Source organism: Solea solea, chromosome 12 (genome assembly GCF_958295425.1).
Source record: "Solea solea chromosome 12, fSolSol10.1, whole genome shotgun sequence".
In the NCBI taxonomy this organism is placed as follows: Eukaryota; Metazoa; Chordata; class Actinopteri; order Pleuronectiformes; family Soleidae; genus Solea; species Solea solea.
In genome coordinates, this window is record NC_081145.1 from 23,237,677 (window position 1) to 23,249,224 (window position 11,548).

Here is an 11,548-nt window from a genome sequence, read left to right on the forward strand (position 1 = left end):
CTTGAGTTGTTGAGGGTGGAAAACAATGGTCAGTCGCACCATTGGCTGTCATTGTGTTTGGAGGGCAGTGATTACAGAGAGGAGACGTGAACATGGACGACCGTGTGAGAGTTCTCGGCCCAATGAACAGGACATTTACGGTTAAAAAACGCCCCGACGGCACCATTAATGAAGGTAAAGTGATATACCTTCTGTGTAAGAAGGAGTTTGCTTACAAGCAGCTCAAGTTTAGCCTAGCACGTCAATGTAAAGCGCCCACTCACGAGTGCAGCCAAAGCTAACGTTAGCAGCGAAGACGTTAGCAATTTAGCGAGCCATAGCCTAGCCTGTGCCGGACAGGCTACTTTATATGGACCTGATGTTTTATTTTTAATTTGTATTTTCTAATTATTTGGAGTTTGAACACACAAAAGAACACAGCAGAATGAGCATGGCTGCATCTGTTGTTATATATCAATCTTTTGATCTATGTAATAATGAATTTAAATAAAAAACCTCAAGTTGAGGTGAGATTAAAAAAATAGATCAATTAGATTAATTAATCACAGATCATTATTAATTTTAATCACTTGAATTTTAAGAGATACTTACCTTCAAGTCTTACTACCAGATAACTCTTAATTTAAAATAAGCTTTGACAATCGTCTGTGGATGAGCAGGTAAATGACACCTTCAGAGTCAGGAGTTTGATCTCTGGCTCTTATATTTCTGTGGTTTTCAAGTGGGGCACAATTCCTGGCAGTCTGTGAAAGGTTTCAGTAATAATAATAAAATTAATATTTATTCTTATTGTTATTGTCTTTGGGGGTCTAGCTCTGGTTTATGTTATCAGTCTTGGTTTTTCTACATTTTCAAACAGTGATTTTTCTGAGTCTACACTGACACCTTGTGGAGTTGAACTGGTACAACAGCCACAGTTTTGATCGTGTACTGTAAACATCACGATAGACGGTGCTGCCCTGTTTATGGGTGAAATGCTGCACAGGACTATGCATAGTTGTTCAACCATGTATGGTAATCATTAAAGGACAGTTCCAAAGAGTTGTTAGTGGTTTTAGGACACAGCTTCATTAATGCAGGACAGACGTTTAAGAGGAAATTCAAATGTATTTAGTGTGAGTAATGAACAACGATCTATCGTTCTGAAGGTTATGTTTATTTTCTTTCTTTACAAATATACATTTTGACATTTTTTTACCTTTCAAAAACACTTAAGATTCAACTAATACACACAGGTAATATATTTGATATCTGTTTATGTTGTTTGCTGTATGTGTTTAAAGCTGTTCTAGTAAAGACAGAGTTGATCTTGAGTATTTTAACTCATTAAATTGTCTCAAGACAGATGTGATGTCAGTTTAAGGCACAGGACGGTGGGAGATGAATGCAAACAAGACACCACGGAAAACAAACTGGAAAAAATAAATACATCTTCAGGAAAGAATTTATTTGCAGTGCTTTTTTTCCTTGAGGTAAAAAAAACAACATTTCACTGTGGTCCCTGTCACAGTTCACGACCCTGTGAGCTCCAGTAATTTGTACAGGATGCTCGTCTGTCCAAACCGTACCTGCAGAGCTTTCTGTTGCCTGCTGCTAAGTTTAGAAAGTGCTGCCTGATCCTCTATGAGAGCACGGTCTCTGTCCACGTCATCTCCGTAAGACTTCAGAGTCAGGAGGATTGTTTTGTGAATGAGCCTTTTCCAACTAGCCTCTAATTCTGGGAGGCCGTCATTAGACAAAGAAAAGGAAATCGCCTCTTCGTCCTCATCCACTTCTTCCCATCCTTCGTTTTCTATGAACTCCGAAAACTCTTGCTTTGACATGCACAGCACCTGAAGAGTAACAGAGGTGGGGAAAAAAAAATCATATTTCAATGCATATTTTATCATCCTGAATGCATTCTGTGGTGAGTTGTGATGAGTACTGGCTGTTTTTCCCTCACCTTGAGTGCAGTGTGCAGCTCTGTGTCTGTAAGGCAGCCATGTTTACCAAAGACAAAGGCTTCTTTCTCTTGTATTAGCTCATGCACCATTTCCCACTGCTCCTCTATCAGCTGCCGATCTAAATCGGACTGAATACCTGTGAGGAGGAGGAGGAGGAGGACAAGGAGGTCAAGTCTTTAGAAAGGAGGGACCGCCAGTGGAGTAAAGAATAATTTGCGTGTTGTTGGATGAAATGACCGATCATATTCTTGATAACACGGTTAGCGTGTACCATATCCACAGTAAAAACAAAAACATTTTGTGCCTTATAATACAGTTCTAACTTTCGTAGTCCTCCATTTCCTCAACACTCTGATACCTTGTTTGGAGGCTTCGTAGAGGTCGGTGATGGGGATGTCAGCCGTGTCGTTGCTGTTGCTTGGATATGGTTCACTGAAGCCATACATATGGAGCAGCTGCCAGTTGGCCATTTGGCCGTAGGTGTTAAACACCTCCTCGCCTTTACAAATGTGCCGCACGCAAACCATCTTCAGACAGTCCTGAGAAAAATGAAACAGTGCAGAGATAAAAAATTTAAATAAACTAAAAGTCTAAAAATGTTTTAGTCAAAACAGAATTTTGAAAACAAGTGGAAGTTGAAATAAGAAAAACATTTTTCTATTGCTGGGACTGGACTTCAGGTGATCCATGTCCTCTGTTTACAGACTCATTTATGAAAATAATCGTTATTTGCCGCCTTAGACACTATAAATAAACTTCCTGCTCAGGCTATAATGAAATGAATATCGTGTCGTAAAGACCACAACATTAATTAATACATGTTCAGATACAATAAATCAATAATTAACTAATAAATGAACAGCTTACCGGTGTGAACTCCAGATTAGCATTGTGCTGTGACACATGGTTCAGCATGTCTGCCATGGGAACCATCATGGGTGGATTAGGGGCCTTTTCCTCGTCCTCATCGTCATCATCATCATCTTCATCGTCCTCGTCCTCGTCCTCCTCTGCCTGTGGCTCTTGAAAACTGGAGGGAGAAATCGGAAGAGGACACCATTTTAGGACACACACTCTTTATGAATGCACACTCTTGTGTCATGTTCACTGACCTGTAGGCCATGACGAAGGCCACCAGCTGTGTGTACAGCTCCAGTGTGTGTGTGCTGGGGTTCCAGAGGTCAGGATGCTTGGTGATGAACGGCAGGGCTACATCTGTGTACTCCTTATGGATGTTAGCCAGATCTGTGTCCACAGCCTTTGGAATACCTGTTCCTCTCAGCAGTCTGTCTCTCTCCTCTTTAGACCTGAAAGGATGGACTGTGACTTACTGCGATGAAAGCTTACAGATTCAACGGATTAGACACTGTTTCTTACCAGAACATGGGATGATCCAGTGTCTTGAAGTCTGTCCACAGAGACAGGTAGGGTCTCCAGTGGGACTGTGAGGATGTGTACTCATACAGCAGCGCCAACAGAAGGGGAACCCAGCCTGAAGAGCTCTCCAGAGTTGACTTCTCTGTAAAGGGAAATAGGAAATTCACAGCTTGACCTTTTAATCTTCAGAAAACCATCTTTATAAACCAACCAACCAACTGTTACCTTTCTCCAGGAGGGCAGAAACCTTGGCTGTTCCCTGGTGAAGTAGAGCTGATCTGGGGATGGTGAATAAAACTTCCCCCAACTCTATGTTATCCTTTGCCAGCATCCCGTACTCTGCGACTGTTCCCTCTTTACTCACATAAACCTGTTAGGGAAAGAATCCAATGAAAATGATGGGGAGGCACAAGGTGGGTTTGTGTGAGAGGTTTAAAGGAGGAAGTATGAGACACAGAGGTGTTATTTAAAAGATATGGGTGAGAGAGCACAGGAAGGAGAACTGTTGACTTGTTTTTAAAAGAACACAAGTATCGCTTTAATAAGATATGAGTGAGTATAGGAGGTGTCAATATGTGACAGTGTCAAAACTGAGAGAACAGATTGATTTTTAGATGTAATTTGAACAGCAGGAGATTGTCTGTAATTGCTTACTTAATTATCAACATTTAAAAAATGTATTAATAGATTTCAATGTGTTTTTTATTGAATTGAATAAATTAAAACCAGTCAACAACTGGTCAACATTTCCTCACATTTCATGGATCAAACAACCAATGAACTGCCCATGGGTCAGACAGACACAGACAACTTAAAAAGAATACACAGTACAATGACAGAATGTACCATACCTTACTGCTGAGCACAAGCCCGACTTTGTTGCACCACTGTAGAAAATCCTCCAGAGGGGTGATTTCTGAGCTGTCATCCAACTGTCAGCAACAGAGTCAAACAGCCACAGAAAACATTAGAGCTTCACTAGCATGATGTGACCTCAAGCTGCAGTTTTCCATTCAGTGCTACAAATTCACAGGACTTCAAACGGAGTATTGAAATGGGGAAGAAAGGAGATTTAAGTAACTTTGAATGTGGCCGAACAGGTTGGTCTGTGTAAACGGATTCTCCATGCACAACCATCCCATATCCACTAATAATTTGAGTTTGTGACTAAATACAACAAAGGGATGCAGTCAGAAGTCCATCTCTGAATGGGCGACAGCAGCAGAGGGTCATAACCAGCGCCACCTTATTATAAAAGGTGTACCTAATAATGTGGCCAGTGAGTGCAGAAGACTCTTGGTACAGCTCACATGCAGAAATGCAACATCATATTTCGAGATCATAATCACGTGGAAAGAACAGTGTGCAGCCAAAATAAGTTGTGTCTGGATGAGTGGAGACTAATATCTCATATATTAGATATTAGAACATGTAAAACACATTTTAAAACTGGAAAGTTTCAAAAGTCTTGCATAGACGTGCGAATTATGCTCCATACACAATATCAGTGATAATTCAATTTGGATTAGTGATTTCAAATGAAATATTATCAGTATTTGCTGTTTTTGAGTGGTAGTAAAACATTACACAATCATAACGTCATCCAACGGACGTAGCACATTACAAACACGAGGCTAAAGTTAACTCAACGGTTGCGGCTATTTAACTAACAGCTTGTATCATACGGTCCGCTAATTCTGTACACCCACGATATTCTTAATATTTTGTGCTAAGTGTAAAACAAAGGTTTTAACCTTGAGTAGTTTTGCTCCCGTTGCCATTTCTGTAAACGTGATGCCAATACTACAACTAAATACTGATCAACTTAGCTGACAGCTAACTACGGCAAGCGGGCAGGGACACACAGGCCGTTACTACTGGAAGAATCAAGCTGACATGTAAGGAAATCCGCATCCGGCTTTCAAGTTAAAACAGTGAGCCCGTGCACGTTTGAAAAGACATTTTAGAATGAGGAAAAAAAATAGGAAAATTGGATCCCAATGGATCCCAATTTTGAGTTAAATTAAAACTATTTTTTTTCCATATATTGTGGACAAGACTGTTCAGGACATCTATGACTACTAATATACTTAAAATCATTTTTACCGTACATTGTTTTGTTTTTTAAAAAATTTCAAATTAAAAGTCCAACATTTACATTTTTTTATCGTAGAAATTCTCAACCGAATTTGCTCAAGCGAAACAAAATTGTCCATACGTTCTGGACAAGACTGGCTTGGTTGTATGACTACTCGCATACTTAAAATCAGACATTTTTTTTTTAGAAATTCAAATTAAAGTCTGTTTATGGCTTCATACACTTACAAAATCCAGGTATACGGTCTCTGAAAATCATAGCTGTATTTTTCTATCACGAGTGAAAATGGTCTTCCATATAAACAAACATGTGTATCATGGAAGCAGACAGTAGATAAAGTGTGACTTTTTGTGACAGTGGTGTCTCCTCAAGGATAAAGTGGATATGTTTCAGCTGTCATTTGTATTTCTATTCATCTAAAGTGATTTTACTGATATCCCTTTTTATAAAAGAGGAAATTTATTTTCAACGTGGTTCTGTCGTATAAATATGTTGGTCTGTGTGATGTAGTATCCTCTGATCACCACTGGTCGGCGGGATTCAATCAGTTTTCCGACTCTACGTATGCCACATCAGCAGTCTGATGAGTAGCTGTGGGGATCCAAACTTAGACATGTTCCCCAAGTTTATATGGCTCGTTGGTCTAGGGGCATGATTCTCGCTTAGGGTGCGAGAGGTCCCGGGTTCAAATCCCGGACGAGCCCTGCTTTTTCCTAATTTTCCTAACTTACACAATAACATCTTCATGGGAAGGATATCTTAAGAAATCAAACATTTCTTTATATGTTTATTTTTATACTGAATGGCTCGCATGTATTGCAGGTTATGAGGAAGAAGACAGAAATTAACACATTTTAGAAAGAAAGTAGCACATTTTCTCATAAGAAAAAATTATTATTGGTCCACCCAATAGATTATGAATAAAAGAAAAACAAAGAGTTGAATCAAAAAGTAAGAAAAAGCTGCAGTAATGAGCTTTACAAATAATAAAACATTAGCAATCCTTTGATAGGCTCAAACAAAGAGGGTCACTAATATAGTATACAAAGTAAATATATACAGTATCTAATATGTAAAAACATATAGTAAGTACTTTCTTCTTTCATGGTGTTTAATGGCAGCTTGCATCCATGATGTTGCATAACTTCCCTCTTCTGGAATTAGGATACTCCTACACTTCTAAACTAGACACTACCAAACAGAAAAAAAACACATTGCCATAGCAACAGTTGACTTTGATGTTTTGACAAATTGCTTTTGATGTTCTCCGGATGAGAGGAGACTTTACCAGGGGGCAGTAATGCAACATTAAGGGAGCCAGTTCCTCCTAAAAGTTGATGTTTTGATGTCAAAAGACTAAACAAAGAGATAATGACCAAAATAACACACGATGAAGATGCTCAACTTATTCAACAGAAAGTCTAAAAGCACCTATGAGGCCAGTGTACGTTCCCCTGTCGACAAACACCTGGAAAAAGAACTCAAGGAGTTTTACACAGCTGCTTCAAAGGGTAATTTGACAAAGTTGAGGAAGCTTGCTGCCAAGAAAGATATTACTCAACTCAACAAGCTGACTAGTGATGCACTTCATGTTGCCTGTGCCAGAGGACACGTTGACGTGGTGCAATTCCTTATTGAGAGGAAAGCAAAGCTGAATCAATGTGACTCTGAAAATAGATCTGCCTTAATGAAGGCAGTGCAGAGTCAGCATGAGCAATGTGTGGGCATGCTGCTGGAAAACCATGCTGAGCCTAACCTGGTGGATAACAAAGGCAACACAGCCCTGCACCTGGCAGCAAACATCCCATCCGTCCCCATTGCTTCCTTGCTACTGCACCATAAGGCTAACATCAATGCCCAAAACAAGAAGGGTTTTACACCTCTGATCGTAGCAGTACGTGAGCATTATATTAAGATGGCAAACTATCTCCTCAACAAGAGAGCTGATGTAAATGTCATTGACCAAGAACAAAGGTCCCCATTAATGATAGCTGCTGGCAGAGGACAGATCGATATATTGGAACTACTCATGAGGTTTAATGCTAATACTGCACTAAAGGATACCAAAGGATGGACAGCGTGTGAGTATGCTGTAAAGAATGGGTTTTCCCGTTGTCTCCCTTTGATCACCAAGAAAAAAAATAATGAATTGGATTCATACAAAAACAAACAAAGGGAAATTATGCAAAAAGGGAACGGGGGAAAGGCGTCTGCACACTGCAATGACAAACCAGAGCTCACAAACACCTCCAGGTCAGGGTCACTAAACCAGATTTCAGAAGATTCAAAGAATGATCGACGTTTAGCTGAAGGTGGAAAATTGGAAAAATCACAGAAAGCAAATGCAGGTAAAATGTTTGCATCTAGAAAGAGAGAGGTTTCTGCCGCACCACATGGTGGACCCTTGAGTGGTAATGACCAAAAAACTAAGCTTGGTTGGGGTTCTGCCAATACCCATGACAGCAAAGTTATTAAACAAAGGGCTGCTAGGAAGCCACTTAGCAAATATGACCGAGATAATGTCCAAAAGACTGAGCTTGGTTTGGCTGACGTTGATAGTCTTTCTAAGAACACTGAGAAAACTGTGGCCAATCAGGCTGGATTAATTCACCAGGCACAACAGCCTTCAGCCACCAAGAGCTTCAACATGGCATCAGTGCAAGTGCATCTCCCACTCTCACTGAGGGACAATGGTAACAAACAGGAAGGACAGATGAAAGATTCCTCAGAAGATCAGATGGCACTTGCTGTTGTGAGCAAACATGACAGGGATAATGACCAAAAGACTGATCTTGGTTTGGGTGTTCTCGATGAGCTATCAGAATGGGACTCACCCAGTGTCACCAGACATGATAGCAATGGCGATATTAAACAGATGGAGACTGAGAAGCAACTTGGTATTTTAAGCAAACAGGACAGAGTTAATGGACAAAAGACTGATCTTGCCACCAAGAGCCCCATTGGGGCATCAGCGTATGACCAAAAGACTGAGCTTGGTTTGAGTCCTGAAGATGAGCTATCAGACTGGGACTCACCCAGTGTCACCAGTCATGATGGTAAAGATGATACAGACAGAGATAATGGACAAATTACTGATGTTGATTTGGGTTTGTATAATCTATTACAGTCAGTAGCCACCAAGAGCTCCATCAATGCATCAGCGCAATCACAGCTCCCTCTCCAGCTGAGGCACAATGGTAACAAACAGGAAGGACAGAGTGGAAAATACCTGAAGATGGCTGAGATAGCCAACAGCAACAATCTGAAAAACCAGGTAAACACCCTGAAATCTGAGTTAGCTAAGATAACAACTCTGGCAGTGGCAGAACATGAGGTTGAGTTTTGCCTGGCACCTCAAACAAACACAAAGAAATTGCAACAACAAGAGAGACAGGAGCTCCATCACCTGAGAGACAGATTCACCCACTCACAGCACTCAAACTGTGAAGAGAGGGTAAAACTGGTGGAGCAGAGAACTAAGGAGCTCACCAGTAAGGCTGCTGCCCTCGAAGACCAGATCCACAAGTTAAAAGAAGAAAAGAATGAAACAGACTCTAAATTTAAGCAACTAGCTGACTCTCTCAGGAAGATGTCAATCAAGGAAGCTCTTCTGGAGGTCAACATACCTGATTGCAGTGATCTGGAGAAGGAGACTCAGCTTCTTAAAGACATAGATTGGGTTAAAGGAGTGCTAGAAGAGAGTAAAGACCACTATATGCAGCCCGAGAGACAAATAAACAGTCTGAAGAGAAGTCCTGATGAAAGGGATAAAAATCCCCCCAACAAACAGCTAAAGAGTCAGTCTGTGTTAGGGCTCCACCGGGCCCAGAGGGAAAATGTTCTGTCCAAGCAGCACTCTGGCTGTGAAGAGAAGGTGCAAGTGGTGGAGGAAAGAAATAATAAGTGCACCAGTAACGCATCTGACCTCCAGCACCAGCTCAAACAGTTGGAAGAAGAAAAGAATGAAACAGAGGCTAATCTAAGGCAACTGGCTGACTCACTTGAAAAACTGTTGACTAGTGAAACGTCACTGGAGGCCAACACACATTATCACAATGACCTGGAAGAGGAGACTCAGTTCCTCAGAGACTCAGGTGAGGTTAAACATATACTAGAAGAGAGTAAAGACCACTATGAACAGCCTGAGAAAAGAATGAGCAGTCTGAAAAGCAATCCTGGAGAAAATCATAAATATACCACTATCAAACAGTTAAGGGAGGCTGTGGAGAGACTCAAGAAAAAGAAGGCTTATGATGTCCAAGACCAGATCTTCAAGATGGCCAAAGAAAACAATGACACCAAGGCTAAATTATTTCAGCAAGCCGACTCAATCAGGATGCTGTCGATGAACAAAGCTTCTCTGAGGGTAAACACACATCATCACAACACCTTGGAGGAGAAAACAACTCAGCTCCTCAAACTCATATACAGGACTAAAAAAATACTAGAGAATGACAACCACTGTGTGCAGTCTGAGAGACAAACTGCATGTCTGAAGAGCAGTCTGGAAGAAAGGGATAAGAATACCACCATCACAGAGTTGAAAGACGGTGTGGAGGGGTTCAAGAAGAAGAAGCCTGCTGACCTCCAAGATCAGATCTACAAGATGGACAATGAAAAGAACACAAGGCAGCATGCTAATTCACTAAAAATGCTGCCAATGAGTAATACTTTTCTGGCGGTAAACACAAACAATCACAGTGACCTGCAGGAGAGGACAACTCAGCTCCTCAAACTCATTAGCAGGACCAAAAGAATGTTAGACAACAAAAACCATTATGTGCAGCCTGAGAGACAAATTATAATGGCTAAGAATACCACCATCAAACAGCTGAAGGACACTGTGGAGAGACTCAAGAAGGAGAGGTTGGGACTGTCTCTGACAGCACTTGAAAAAGAAGAATTAAAAATGAAAGCCAACAAGATAGCAGAGGAGTGGAACAGTCCAACGATGGACCTGAGCAGACACAGTCAGGCTGAGGGTGGATTCAGAAGAATGAAAGAAAAGGTGGAAGATCTAGCAGAGAAGAAGGTGGAGAAGGCAGTGTCTTTCTGCAGCCAATTAGAGAATGTGAACTGGGAGATTAAGAAACAGCTGACCTCCCCGAAGAGGTCCCGCTGCTGTAGCGTCCAGCTGGAGAGGAGTAAAATGCAACCGTGTGAGGACCTGTTCCCCAACCACCTAAGGGCAGATAATCTGGTGCAAGTGAACCTGCAGTTCCAGACAGCTAATCAAAAAGCAGGGGATCAGATCAAAGTGACTACTAGTAAGCCTCATGAGTTGGAACAGAACATCCAAAGGCTAGAGAGGGAACTGGCCCGTGCCTGCTCCATGCAGTATGATAGCCTTGAGCGGACAACAACAAAACAGAGCTGAATGTTGCTCTGTGTGGACATCCATGACTCACAACACAATGGTGGTATGGAGCTGCATTGGCGGGGGATTCAGCTGTACCAGGAGACACTACTGAAGATCTTTATTCTGACCAAGTGTGGCTTCAAAATATTTGGCCCTTGTCTTAAATCCTCCATCTTCCACGGGTTTACACACGGACTCCGACTAATGTCTCTATTTTAAACAAAAGCATATATTGCTCCATATAGCCAGGTCAAAGATGGCTCTGAGGCACAGAGAGTTTACATAGTTTTATAGCTGGCTCCTGCATCTGAGCTTATCTGTGCAGCAGGGAAATCTGGCCATGGGAAAGGAACAGACAGAAATGAACAGCCAGATCAATAAATCAAGTTTTGTGTGGGCATTACTCAGTTTGCTGTACGTGTTTAGATTAAAGGTGTTTGAATTAAACTGTGCACGTCGTAGGTTAAAGGTGAAAAAAATAAGTAGTGTCTGGTCTTGAGCCATTAGTGATGTGACTAAGCTACAAGTGTGTATGTTAAAAAAAGCAATATCTGAGAGCAAGTGTTATTTTCCATTACATTGAATCATTTTAGGTTGTGGACAAAATATTACATCTTTTCCAGGTTTGATCAACAGACCAAACTCGATTAATCTAGAAAATTATCTACAGATTAATGAAACATAATCGTTAGTTGTAGCCCTACTCTCCTCACAATCATGATGCAGAAATTCAAACAGCTTTTATTTTGAAAAATGCAGACAGGAAGTGCT

At 41.0% G+C, this 11,548-nt stretch overlaps 2 protein-coding genes and 1 non-coding gene across 3 annotated transcripts; 2 read left to right on the forward strand and 1 right to left on the reverse strand.

Annotated features, from left to right (window-relative positions):
- Positions 1-1,426: 1,426 nt before the first annotated feature.
- setd6 (SET domain containing 6, protein lysine methyltransferase) lies at positions 1,427-5,225 on the reverse strand. The gene is made up of 9 exons (XM_058644492.1): positions 5,075-5,225; positions 4,172-4,252; positions 3,546-3,690; positions 3,321-3,462; positions 3,056-3,250; positions 2,811-2,973; positions 2,302-2,482; positions 1,943-2,079; positions 1,427-1,832 (listed from the first exon to the last, which is right to left on the reverse strand). Exons 1-9 carry the CDS (start codon positions 5,099-5,101, stop codon positions 1,512-1,514), a joined length of 1,392 nt encoding a protein of 463 aa, XP_058500475.1. The 5' UTR covers positions 5,102-5,225; the 3' UTR covers positions 1,427-1,511.
- An 825-nt stretch (positions 5,226-6,050) lies between these two features.
- trnap-agg (transfer RNA proline (anticodon AGG)) lies at positions 6,051-6,122 on the forward strand. Its single transcript has one exon. It is a non-coding gene; the product is annotated as a tRNA-Pro (tRNA).
- A 686-nt stretch (positions 6,123-6,808) lies between these two features.
- Positions 6,809-10,795, forward strand: LOC131470020 (ankyrin repeat domain-containing protein 26-like). The gene is made up of 2 exons (XM_058645509.1): positions 6,809-7,521; positions 7,882-10,795. Exons 1-2 carry the CDS (start codon positions 6,809-6,811, stop codon positions 10,793-10,795), a joined length of 3,627 nt encoding a protein of 1,208 aa, XP_058501492.1.
- The last annotated feature ends 753 nt before the right edge of the window (positions 10,796-11,548 follow it).